The sequence below is a fragment of the Protopterus annectens genome, chromosome 13.part0 (assembly GCF_019279795.1).
Source record: "Protopterus annectens isolate FY-2018-M chromosome 13.part0, PAN1.0, whole genome shotgun sequence".
NCBI classification, from domain to species: domain Eukaryota; kingdom Metazoa; phylum Chordata; order Ceratodontiformes; family Protopteridae; genus Protopterus; species Protopterus annectens.
In genome coordinates this window covers 609,850,744-609,864,371 of record NC_056747.1, presented here as the reverse complement: position 1 = coordinate 609,864,371, position 13,628 = coordinate 609,850,744, and the positions used below count along the sequence as shown (strand labels likewise).

At 37.6% G+C, this 13,628-nt stretch overlaps 1 protein-coding gene across 2 annotated transcripts in view; it reads right to left on the bottom strand.

Annotated features, from left to right (window-relative positions):
* The window catches only part of TRIM37 (tripartite motif containing 37), a 2,575,817-nt gene that overhangs the window by 2,384,540 nt on the left and 177,649 nt on the right, over nt 1-13,628 (bottom strand). For both annotated transcript variants that reach the window (XM_044054277.1, XM_044054276.1), the window contains exon 5: nt 4,356-4,472. In XM_044054277.1, coding sequence (XP_043910212.1) covers nt 4,356-4,472 — 117 coding nt within the window. The remainder of the gene's footprint in view (nt 1-4,355; nt 4,473-13,628) is intronic.

Genomic DNA, 13,628 nt, shown 5'->3' with positions numbered 1-13,628 from the left:
CCTCTAGTTTAGCTGTATAACTGCATCTCTCGCATGTATTAGTGTTTGGTAGGAGGAGGGGGTTGTCTGTGTACATGAGGCAGTTGTAACATTACCTCAAAATGCCCAGATTCACCAGCTGGACTGGAGAGTACACCTGATACTGCCCTTTGGACATGCCTGGACAGGTACAGTGAACTGTTTTACTGGATGGCTGGTAAGGTCGAACAGAGAGCCTTGTCCTTCTGTGCAGTACAGGAGGGACTAGTGCTATGGTTTATAAGTGCTTGCTACAAGTTTTGAGCAAGTGTCGGGCTGAGAAATTAATGGCTTGAGTGCTTAAGTTGAAAGTTTGTCTAGTTCCAAGGGAAAAATTGAAGAGGAGACTTTGTGGAGCCGGGAATAGTTTTACCCTAGCTAACTGCTGCTGCCCAGCGCGCAAAACCGGGCAAAGATGGTATTTATAGCAGGGAAACAAAAGAGATAGAAATTAGCCCAAAAAGGCCAATAAACTACTAATTTCTGGGCTGAAACCACTCCTCCAGGGACAGATAGGCTGCTCAAAGCTCCCCTCTCTCACAGGTGAACAGAGAGACTTCCTTCTATCCAAGTAAGATATGGGCAAACACAGAGGTTTGTAACACAGCCCTGAATTCAGCACTAACCTGAAAACTGGACTATACTAGCTTAGAAAAGTGGGAAACAAGTATGTGTGTGTGTATATATATATATATAAAGTAGGAAGAAACACAAATACAGTAAAAGCAGATGAATAAAGTACAATTTTATATATATATATATATATATATATATATATATATATAACAATAGAAAACAAACAAACTGATTTAAACAAGTTACCCAATTAACCAGAAAAAAGCTCAAAACTGTGCCCTGTTCCGGCAGTCTTCAGTCAGACAAGTTATAACTGCACACTCCTGCTTACTAGGGTGCAGGGGAACCTTCTCCAAAAAAAGATGGCCTGGATCAGTGCCTCAAGTTATACAAACAAAGTTAGATTCAACAGGTCTGAATCTGGTTTATGCTACAGCATAGAAAGAAACAGTTCAAATAAGCAGTCACAATAAGCCTGTGACCAGAAATTCCCAACTCAGAAGGGCAGAATCCAGCCTTTCCTCCCCACAAGAGTGCAGACCACAAATCTTCTTAATGTAGAATAACTGGCCTGAAGCCCAAGTGCTTAAGCCAGAGCTAATACACTTTTAGAATAGCAGACACTGGGCCTTCAATAAGCAATTCCCAGCTTAGAAGGATGTAAGCTACCTGTCCTGCCACAACAGTGCAGACCACAAACCTTCTTAATGTAAAACAGCCTGTATGAAGCCCAAGTGCTTAAACCAAAAGACTTGGAATAACAGTTACAACTTAATCAGGCTATGACCAAGCAGTAATAAATGCAGCAGAATAAATAAAATTGAGTACTTTTAAGAAAAGCAAAATAAAGTAGGAGGAAACACAAATACAGTAAAAGCAAATGAATAAAATTGCAAAAATGTTTTTTTTTTTTTTTTTTTTTTTTTTTTAAGTGCTACAAGAGAGGAAGGAAGAACCTAAGTGGGCTGGCCTTCTCAAATCTTCTCTCTGTATTAAGTAGAGTGAACACTAGACTCAGAATATGATCTCACTGTACTCAGTTAAGTGAGCAAATGAGATGGACTCAGGAGGATTGCTCTAATACAGACTCACAGGAGGGGCGGGCAATTCCAGAGCCACCAACACTAATATCAACACAAGAACAGGGAGGTTTGGTGGGGAACTAACTGCAGAGAGAGACACAGCACACTGTTCAGAAACACACAATTAGGAAACAGAAAAAAAATTAAAATACAGTACTTTTAAAACTGCAAATTTGTACTTAACAAAAGACTAAAAGTCACTACTGCAAGTTTCACTTGGCTTCATCTCGTAATGCAGATGTTTGTAGCCAAGCAAGTCTCTCAGGAGTTGAGCATAAAATTATTTCTCAAACTCTGTGGCTAGCACTTAAAGTACAGAGGAATCCCTCTAGGCTATTAAATATCAGATAACAAAGAAGTGATACCAACACCCCCCTCTATGGCACATAACACATGTGGTTAAAGTGGGTGAATGCAGATCTAGCAAGAGGCCAGTTACTAGTGGTGTATTACAGGGCTCAGTGTTGGAACCATTCCTTTTTGGAATATACCTCTCTGAAGTCAAGGCTAATGTGGAAGGCCTATGGATGACAAAGTCTGCTAAAGACTGCAAGCTGGGGCAATCACTGAATCGCACAGTGACGGAGATACCCTTCAGGAGGGTCTAGATCAAAAAACTGACTGGTGTCAGAACCATGGCTTAAAACTAAATGAGAAAAAAATGCAATGGCATTCCCTTTGGGAAGTCAAATACCCCTGCAAATTACATCATCAATAGCACACTCCTAAAAGTAGACACAGAGGTGAGAGATCTAGGTACACAGACCGATAGAAGCCTGAACTTTGACTGACGTGTCCACAGTGGTGAGAAAGTGCTTCTGTATGGCACAACTTAGAAGTATAGGTATGGCATCTAGATCCAGAAATTATAGTCCTGCTGTACTCAGCCTTCCTTAGATCAATAATCGAGTGTACTTGACTTGGCACTTACAGCAGATGGAACAATCTCAGAATTCCTCACAATGAAAATACAGGGTGTAAAGAGTCCTAGACTAAAAGCCCTATCCCCTTTACTCTGTCTCATACCAACTATTAAGGAGTTACCAATGCCTGACATACAAGGCACTCAGAAATCCAGCCCTGATGGAGCTGTTAAACATCTGCAAGTCAAACAGCACAACAGTCACCCAAGTCTAGGCAATTAAAATTAATCAGCGATTCAAACAAAACATGCTGAAGAGACAGATATGTCTCTCAGAGATTGCCCCTTCTTTGGAACAGGCTTCATAATCATATTAAGCAGAACCCTTCCCTGGCCCTCTTCAAATGAAATTTAGATCAATGGATGGGGAATCGCAAATTCACACATGGATTAGCACCTATGTCCCTTATGGACAGGGGTAATCTGTAAGATACTCAAGGCCTAAGCACAAATCTATGCCATCCTCTTGCCCCTAGGGGCCACATATTGGGTAGAATTGGGTTATATTGGCTAGGCTTCTAAGGGTTCTTAAGCCATTAGCCTAATCATCGCCTAGTCATCTCATATTAACCTATGAGCCTATTGATAAAATGAATGAAGTCCAACTGTGGAAACTATGGTATAGTTCTTGACTAGTTTATCGCCTTCCTACCTGTCTAACATTTTTAGGGGTCTCTTCAGGACTCAACTTGTCATCTTTGTATATCTTGAAACCAGAACACCACAGGGTTCTACCTTGAGCCCTTTTATTATTCACGGTGTATATACTTCCTTTAAAAGATGTACTGAGGGAAAGAGGTTTAACATATGATAGTTATGCTAGTGACATTCAAATCTCTTTCTTCCTCAACAATAGATCATATATACTTGGTTAACAGAAAAATGGCTTAAACTAAACACCAGAATGACAGAGACTTTGGCAGTATATGCCATCTTAAGAAACTCCTCTATGCTACCATTAACAAATTATATCTCCAACCCCACAACTTCACTTTGACTGCTGATTGGGCAGCTCTGTGGAGGGAAAATCAGCAGTCAGACTGAAGGTTCTTCAGGACTTTCTTGATAAAGCAGAGGCTTCACAGGAATGGCATCTGGCTCTCAGCTTTGATTCTGGCAGATTAGTCCTTGAGGATTGAGGTTTTTGAATCTCAAAAGTTGATGGGACCTTTTGCAGCACACCAACACTACACGTACAGTGCAGTAATGACATCTGTTTACCATCATAGTGATTAGGCGTCAGACAACCAGTCTGCAAGGAAAATCTACAGAACTGCTCTTCTGCACTTGAAGGAGGGGGTGGGTAGGATTCTCAACAGCCACTTGCCCAATCCTTGATTAAGGTTAGATGAAGCCAATAGGTCCACTGAAAAGTTTCAAAGAGGGAAGCTAGTGTTAAAGTATGACATTCTGACATCACAGCTCACAATTTTCTGTTAAAAATGCTCATCAAGTATGATACACAGCAAGACAGTATGACTTCTGCACCTATCCACCACACTGAAAGGATGTCATATTACACCAGGCACCACAATAGTAGCAGAGAACCTGTAAACAAAATACTGCCTGGGTGGTAAAGGTCGAGGGACACCACTAAAGTCAGATAAATCAATGATCTGAGAAACGAGCTAGAAAGCCAAATAAGAAGTGATAATGAAAGTTAAAATAAAACATGGGCATTATCTGGCTCAGCAATACTTCACCAGTCACCAGTGAACACTACTAACTGATATGCTGCACCTCTGGAACAGGCTTACCTGTCTTTTTCATTCTCTTCATGCTTGGAAAGGCTACAAAGCTGCAGTGTATCAAGCTGCTGAGTAACTTCTTCAGCCCAACGGCAGTTTACCAACTCTCGAAGCTGAAGAGGAGCTCTGCAATAATAATAAAAAAAAAAACTCCGACTTAGTGTAGTCTACTCCTCATGGTTATATTACTAGTTTATGACAAGACGCTTGTTGCTATTGATGGCTTATTTACATTAAATTTGTCTCCATATTTTTCCTTAAAATATTTCAATACTCCAATTATGATGTCACTGCAAGGTAACACTCGAAGTTGGCAGTCTAGATATACTACTGTGTTAACTTCTCCAGTGAATAACATTCGTCCCCATGTCTATATAATACCTTACTGAGCGCAAACAATAAAAGGGATAATGGCATTGGGAAGCAAAGTACAAATGATTCCCTCTTTCTGTCCATTAGCAGTATACCTTAAATATTCCACACCAAATGCTAAAACTGGTAGCTCAGCACAAGACAACATTGGTTATGGCAGTAGGTTGCACACACAATTTTTTTCTTCGTATATTTTTAAACCAGGTAAATCTACTGGAAACAACTGTCCCTTTTCTGGGACAATCCAGGTGCAGTGTCTGCTCAAATGACTTGCTTAGATTCCACAGAAGGCAAATGAAGGTGGCAGAAATCAAACCCTGTACCGTTCACTACAGGGAAGTGTGAATCCTACCAGCTCCTACTAGCATACTATACGATCCTGACCAATTCACTTTCCTTCCCTATGTTCCTCAACAACCCCTAAAAACATAATTCACTTATGTAATCCAATGAAGACCTGCTGGAAAAATGTGAAAGTACCCATTTTAAGAGAGTTCTGTTAAGCTAAATAAAGTGGATATTGTGAGAATTAAGTTCAGATCTGCAATGTAGCTTTGTGACCTAACCTATTAGGATGGACTATTTCTGGAACACGAATGCTGTACATACATGAGTAAGAATCCTGCATGCAGATATAGTCATATACATGGACATTACTTCCCATTCCAGTCACAAAAATGAACTGGAGGAAAAAAAAACAAAGACCTGCAAAGAAGCCATCTCAACTCTCCAAGTAGCTGTAGCAAAAAAAAACTTATTTGAAAAACCAAGAAAACCACACCTACAGCCTCTAGGGCAAGAATACCGACCTCTACCTTCAAATTTGTCGAGATGCTTTAGAACAGTATCTCAGCTTCCAATACCACATTAATTCAGCCAAAGCAAAAATTAACTTACCCCTATTTTGGGCTAAAAAATCCACTTCTTATATGAAGAAGTATGGCCATAGGTAAAGGGGTCCTATTAATCCAGCCAGAATACTGTCTCCCACTGTAGCATGTGTCCTTTAAGAAACAATATATATTATCTGTATAGAAGCACCATAAACATTTGAAGATTTGTCAACCTGGCCTCACAAAGAGAACACTACTGCATATTCCTGGTCAAAGTAAACTAACTACCAATAAAAATACCTTGTTAATAGCATACTTAAGTAAAAAAAATACTGAATCTTGATGCTTTACCCCTTTTTGCCTGCAAGCTAACAAAAAGGGGCAACTGCCAACAGCCTACCTCTCAAAACAAGCCACACAGCAAAATAAAAGTTGCACAATATCCCCCACCCCCCCATATGGGAATAGTTTTACCTGCAACACTGAAATCCCCCTTTCTCAAGTTTTACAATCAATTTAAAATATATATTCAGAGAAGCAACTTTTCATTCCACTACAGGTGTCAGTATCACTTAACACAGGTACAAATGCTACTTCTTTTAATAAGCGGCACAAATGCTATTTCTTCAAACTGCATGGTGCTCTGTACATACTCCCAAAGTTTGTCCAATATGGACTGCTCTTCAGTACTCCTTTTCTCCTACAAATTCTTATTATCTGTGCCTCTATTACCTGCCCATCTGTCTACTACTCTTATTTGTTCCTCCCCTTCAGCTGTTAACCATGTTTCAACATACAATAAATCATCAGTTAATGTGTTTGCAAACTTGGCTGCACAGTTAGCGCCATTCTTACAACTGAAATAAGCTATCTGGTGGATTATGCAAAGTGGACCGCAGCAGGAAGACAGATCTACATAACACCAGTGGGTAAAACAAATCCTGTCTAATCATTTTGCTTTAAGTTCTATAAAATATATTCTAACACTATACTGAACATTTAAATACACGCACAATTAAGGGGACAAAAGAAGTTCAAATATGACATTTGGCAAAACCTGCTAACATAGTTTGTTACTTCATCTGTCCACAGAAGAAAGCTAACTTCTCAAATATGTACACTTTGATACTTTTGGAAGACATTCATTCATTCCAGTTTCCAAAACCAAATATTTGGGTATGCAACTAGTAGCGGACACTACCTGGCTCCCATTTTTATAGCAATAACTGCGTCACCCCTCGCCCAAGGCCCTGCAGTTAGTACACACATTCACTGGGAACTCAGCCTGTGATATTTACTGTCACTAACAGCATACAGACCATAACATTCAATTTGCCCAACAGAGCGGTCAAAGAAACCCCTCTCCACAAGAGAGTTCACACACGCAATGTCTCCTAGGTTCCTTTTCATATTAGCCCTCCTAATGGCTAAAACCTGCCTATCTCAGTCATAAATTTCACAGCCAGCACTTAACTTGTCAACAATCCTGATTAGATATATACTTGAAAACTAAGACAGGGAGGGCTGCTGGCACTCTGGAAAAACTGGTATGAATGGATACAGACATCTAATGTTATGGCAACCTCACATTACTGTTCTTGAATCCTATTTAACTTCTATTTAGCCAAGACATAACATATAGGCAGAGCAGTTAAATCATAAATCTACAGCCTCTAAAGGACTACCCTTGCAAAATCTCCTCCAGCTTAAAAACAAACATACTTTGAAACTAGCAGGAATTGAATGAGCTATGTAATGTGTGACAAACAGTGGCTATACAGAAAATTATATGTGATGTATAATGTTGCAACTGAAAATGTGTCAGTATTACTTATTTTCATTTATATAAATGTATGATTGCCTACATTATAAATGATAATTCAATAAAGATGTTTCCCGTTTAAAAACAAAAAAAACCTTTAAAATAATTTTTATGTTCTAGATGCAGGACCAAGTACCAGCAGCACTGAAGTCGCACCCCCCGGCAGCGCTTCTCTGAAGAATGCTGCCAATGCCATGGCTCTATCAGACTTCTCAGTGGACCATATAAGAGCTTACCTGCCTAATCACAGGACAAGGTAAAAGTTCCAGCTAACTATTTAAACATAGGCCGCATCCCCACCAGAACCTCTAAGCTGTAAGGTTCAAATGACACCAACAGCTGTGCTCACTTTTTGACAGCTTCATGGCGATTGGTAGATGCCAGATAACTGTAGTTTCTGGTTGTTTGAGAGTTACTTTTAAAAATAGGCCTAACTAATACTGTACCCTATACTATTTGTTTGGCTTGACTTGTTCTCAGGTTGGGGAGAGACAGAATGTATTCCCATCTTCCTTTTTAAAACTCAAACTCTAAAAATGCACAGCATGTTTCTGCAGGGGGAAACGAAAGTGCAACACAAGAAAATTGTACTGTATTTCTTCAATATTTTTTTCTGGTTGTTTCAGAGTGCCAGTTGCTCAAGTTCCAGTTAACTGAGAGTTTACTGTAAAATCTTTGAAGAAATTGACTTAGTAGGGTCAAAAGAAAATTTGGTCAACCTTTCCAAAACAGAATTCACTTCCACTCTAGAAATATCTGTCTTTTTAGGAAAATTAAGAAGCAGATATACTCTCAGCGACAACATATAGGTGGGAAGAGAACCTAAAGAAAGTTCAAAGCAGAAATGCCAATAGATAAACAATATTCCTTGATAGAAGAATAGACAAATGTTTGCCTAACAGTGTCAAAATTGTCTTTACTACGGACAAGTCTGCCACTATATGAACTGCTGACCATAACATATTCCACTGGATCATACTTTCTATGAAGCCTGCACACATTCTAAAGTGCAGTCTTGCAATGTACACAAAAGTGTACCTTCTATATTATTCCTGAATGGAGGACAAGCTGCCTCCCAACAACCAACCACCCCACAATGTGGGAGACTTTGCCCCACTTGCATTCCATTTTTTTAATTACACTAACTTCAAGGCTGCACAACCTCAGTGAAGAGGGCTGTATGACCATGGATATGACACAAGTAAGTGGGTGATGGTGCAAGGCTGGGATTGCCTTCTTGCAAAAATACATCTATTTTTATTTAATTTATTTTTTTTTGTCTTGTTTTACTTACAATTAACATCTTTTTCATTTGAAGTCTTCTATTTTAAGGAAATTAATAAACAGACTTTTAAAATAATTATGCCTGATTAAACATGAAATTATCAACTGGGTTACAAATCAATTCAAGTAGTCCTGGTCAGCTCACATGATTCAATACCAAGCATGCCTTCCGACATTAATGAAGGTACCTCCTCCACTTGGATGTACAAAGACTTTCTAGTACTAAGTTTTCTGGTTTCTTGTAGAATTGTCATTACTTCTCAAAAAAAGCATTGAAACTACCTGAAGTTTAGCAGCTAAGCAGTACACTTGCATCTGACAATCACAAAAAGTCCATTTGGGAAGAATTCACTTTCAGAAGAAGCTCAAGGATAAAACCTCAGTTAAAATACATTCATTTACAGTAAGGCAAGTCAAAATTAGACCTTTCATATCAGACCATATAAATATAAATCAGACTTGGTAAATATATAATCTGCAGAAAGCATTAACTATTTACAATGTTGGCAAGAATCAAAAGGACAAGTTTAATATGCACGAATGCTGGCATGTACAATACTGAAACAAAATGAGAGTAAGAAATCCTACCAGTTTAAGAGCACAGAACAGTGTCCTCCAAAATTTAATCATTTGAGTTCTAATATTTTTACATTTGTACAAAGAACAGTTCCAAGAGGTGAGAAAAGGACACAAAACAGTAGGAAAAGCAAAGTCAGATAGCTGGGAATTTATGGACTACAAATGAATAGAAGTTAATAATAGTATGTGTAGGTAACAGAGCCATTACAACTATATGTAGGACAGTATTTCAGCATTTAATGCACATTTACTATTGCCTAGTACTCGAAACTTATCTTAAAAGAGGGTAAGAAGGCATTGAGCAGTTGGCTACTAATACTATATACAGTGATTGCTGGCCTACCAACCTAACCATATTTTAGAAAAACTTTTGAGACCTTACAGTTCTGGATGGTGTACACGAGAGAAAAGGAAAATGTGTGGCAGAACAGGGTATGAGGGTGAGAGAGGATTCATGAAAAATTTTCAGCTGGCAAGAAGTAGTGAAATGGGCAGCTCATATAAGCGGTCAGACTTTAGGACAATGCAGAATTTACCAGCATTAAAAGGAGTGGCAGCAAATGTTGCTATACTATCATCATATTAATCCAATTTAATGAGATGAAGAGTATGAAAATTTGCGAGAACAGTACAGCTGTAAACAAGACCTAACATTACGACGGAATGGGAACTGGATAACCAAACTTGACTCACAAGAAATTATTTTATTGTATAAATGAAGACCAGTCTTTGGCTTCTTGAAATATTGCTTTTTTATTGCAGGTGGTAGTCAAATAAACAAACAATTTATCAGTGATGATCCCTAACTTAGCATTACTGAAAAATTCATTGGGTGTATTGCAACTGCGGTGGATTAGGAATGGACACAGAACTAGGAGGATGCTGAGAATTATGGAAGAGTAGTGATTTTATTTTAGTGGGGTTAAGAAGACCAGATTTAAAAAGCTGTTCTGTCTTCAGCTACTAGTGATTTTTTTTTACTACTGGCAATTTTATATGACAAGGAATAGCAACCTAGAGGCACTGCCAAAGGAGAGTTACAAGAACACAGGAAGTACAGTTGCCCAAGAGTCACTAACTGGGTTCTGTCTGTGTAAGCAAGAAAGGGGGTTTCCAATTTGGAGAAGAAATACATTGGGATTCTCATTTTGGAGAATCTGCCCCTAGCAGCCTGACTTTTAAAGGTAAACTTCTTTCTCTGGCTATATCTATTAAACACAAGGCATATTCAGCCACAACATGAAACCTGAACGCATGGCTACAAATATCTCACTAGGTAAAGACTCTTCCTTTACTTTTCCCTCCTTTTCCATGACTGCAGCATTCAATGCATTTCCCAGCAAGACCCCTGTCTGGATGTGAAGATTCCAGTTCTGAAAAATCACCTTACCTGGCAAAGGAAAAAAAAAAGAAAGAAAGAAAAGGCTATCCTTCAACCTAGGTCCATCTCTTAGCCACAACCATGCACAGGATACATTTAAAATGGTTATATCCACCATGATAAACATTTTAAAATGTAAAGGACACAAGTCTGAAGAGGTACTCAACACATCCAGAAATCCCAACATGCTCATCTTCTAAAGACAACTCTTAAAACAAAGTCTCCTGAAGAATAATATCATACTTTGACATGATCATAAAAATAGTCTTAAAGACCAATGTGCTACAAAGACTGATATGGGATACTGAACTAAGGGATCAAAAAATTCATACACTGTACAGACAAAAAGGTAACAGTATTAAATTATATTAAGAAATACAAAGTGCAAACAGCAATGCTGCAAGAGACACACTTATAAAGAAATGAGCATGTGAATCTGATAAAGGATTTCAGGATAGATATTCAGCAGAACATCAGGGACAAAGGAAAAGGGGAGTAACTGCATTAATTGCTAGGGGAGTTCCACTAGTGATAAAAATACAATAAGGGTAGATTTGTGGTAGTAAGAAGCTACTGGCAAGAAAGGAGGATTATGCTGGCATGCATTTATATTCCACCTATTATGAAGCTTAAGAAATTTTTGGGAGAAATAAATCAGCTTTCATTACAGAGTATTACTCATAGGTGGGACTGGAACTTGATTTGCAACAGTAAAGATTTATCTGGTGAACTTAGAAAGGAAGTGTATAACAGGGTAGATTTCTAAAGAAAGTTATGAAAATAGTTGGTATCGAAAATGTGACTCCAGTAGCAGGCACACACACAACTTACATATTATTCCCCAAGTTACAATAACTGAAAAGACAGAACAACAATCCGTGGAATCAGTATGCAATCAAAGCATCGTTTTTGAGAGACTAAAGAAAATACATGTGCTATTTCAAACAGAGGTTGAAAGACAGACTTTAAAAGAACATTTAAAAAATAGTTTGCAAAGTAAGAGACATTTCAAAAGTTTATGACAATAGGAGTCTATGGACTGGGGGATGGGATTACAATATCATCTTAAAAATGGAAATGGGGAAAAAAAAACATACATTCCAAGTGTTACAAATGTTGAAGGTAACACTATGTTGTAAAGTACTGAGGGGAATCAGAAACATTTTTTTGGGAGAAAGAACAACATTTTCTTAGTAACTCTAGCAAAAAGAAATGTCATATATGTGGTAAAACAGGACATGAAGCAAAGAAATGTGAACTTGAGAGTTATAAATGTAAAAAAAAATGGGCAACCTGCAAAATGAATAGCTTGTAAAGAAAAAGAATGAACAAAGTATTGTAAATCAGAGCAATGATAAAAAGCAAAGTGGAAATGAAGAGGAAATAGACTACATTTTAAAAGTAAAAAGGGAGACAGAAAAAAAAGGACAGGAATTACAGATAGAATCGGAAGTCAGTGATGAAGATATAGTTGGAAAGTAGCAAGATAAAATTCCACTGGTAAAAGAGTAGAAGATTGAAAAAGATAACTCAAAGGCTTTACTATAAAGGAAAAGAAAGAAATGGGTAACATTTTAAAGAAAGCAATAGAGGAGGAAGAATATATCCTTTAAATTAAGGAACAGAGAAAGGAATAATTTAAGGATTCTTTCAGTTAATGTTTACACTATGAAGAAGATAGGATTCAAGGAGGAGAGGAATTTTAGAATGGTGTAACAAATGTAATGATATTTTAGAAAATATAAGATTTCTGACTTATGAAAGACTGCAAACACAAATAATATGGGATGGGGAAATAATATGGGGAATTAAAAGTATCCAGGAATAGCAATATTTTGCAGAAGAGTGGAAAAGATTTTAGATGTTGCATTAATAAAAATAGAAAGATTAATAATTGTAGATCTAGGATGCAAAGAAAAGGTTTACAGAATGGTAGCGATTTATGTGATGTGCAAAGTGAGATAATTTATTTCAAAAAATGTTAGATTACGTTTTTGTAAACAAGTATATTACAAATACAGGGGATATTAACTGATTTAAGGGGAAATAAAAAGAAAAGAATAAAAAAAACTGAAGTAATGAAATATGGAAAAAAGTTATTTACCATAACTTTCCCTCGGTGTTATCCACTTTCATTCTTCCTCAGTTGTTTGGTTTGTATCCTCCCTTAATCATAATGCACCAATCCTCTACCATATCTCATCACTTGTTTGCTGACTTGTAAGTCTATAGCATATTTAATAAATATAAAGAGATGAGAGAACAGAATCTGGAGCTCAAATAAAGGAACACTGGTTAATTTAGCTTCTTCTATTCCTTACAGAAGTCAAAATGGTAGGGGGCTGGAGAGACGGAAGTTAAGAAATAATGAAAATGGACAACACAGATTAACATTATGGTAAATACATAACCCTTTAATCAATGTTGTCATTCTCATTCATTCCTCAACAAATGGGATAGAGTCCCAGCTATCTGAATCCCAGAAGGACTAAGGAAGGATATTCCTGAGCACTGCTAAGCCAAAGGCTGCTCATCCCCTAGAGACCAAATCTAATTTGTAATGAGCAAAAAAAAAAGGTATGAGGCTTAGCCCAAGCTGCAGCTGCACAAATATCATCCAAACAGGATCTGGACAAAAAAAAAACACTGAAGAAGTTGCCATAGACCTGGTAAAATGAGCATTTAGAGGTTTTGGCAAAGACAACCCCATTTTTATGTTAAAAAAATGAAATACAGTTAACCACTTTGCTAAGGTTACTTTAGTAACTGGTTTGCCAAATTATGAATCCAAAAAGGTGACAATTGATCTGATTTCCTGAAAATGTTTATCCTATGCAGATAAAAATGTAACTGTCGGTGAACATCCAACAGGCTCAACGTATACTCTCAATTGTTTGCAAAAACTGGAAAGAAAGCTGGAAGGTTGATATTTTAATTAATAGTGGATTCTGACACCACCTTAGGAAGGAAGGATGGGTTGGTTCGTAAGGATACCCTATCTTTATGAAAAA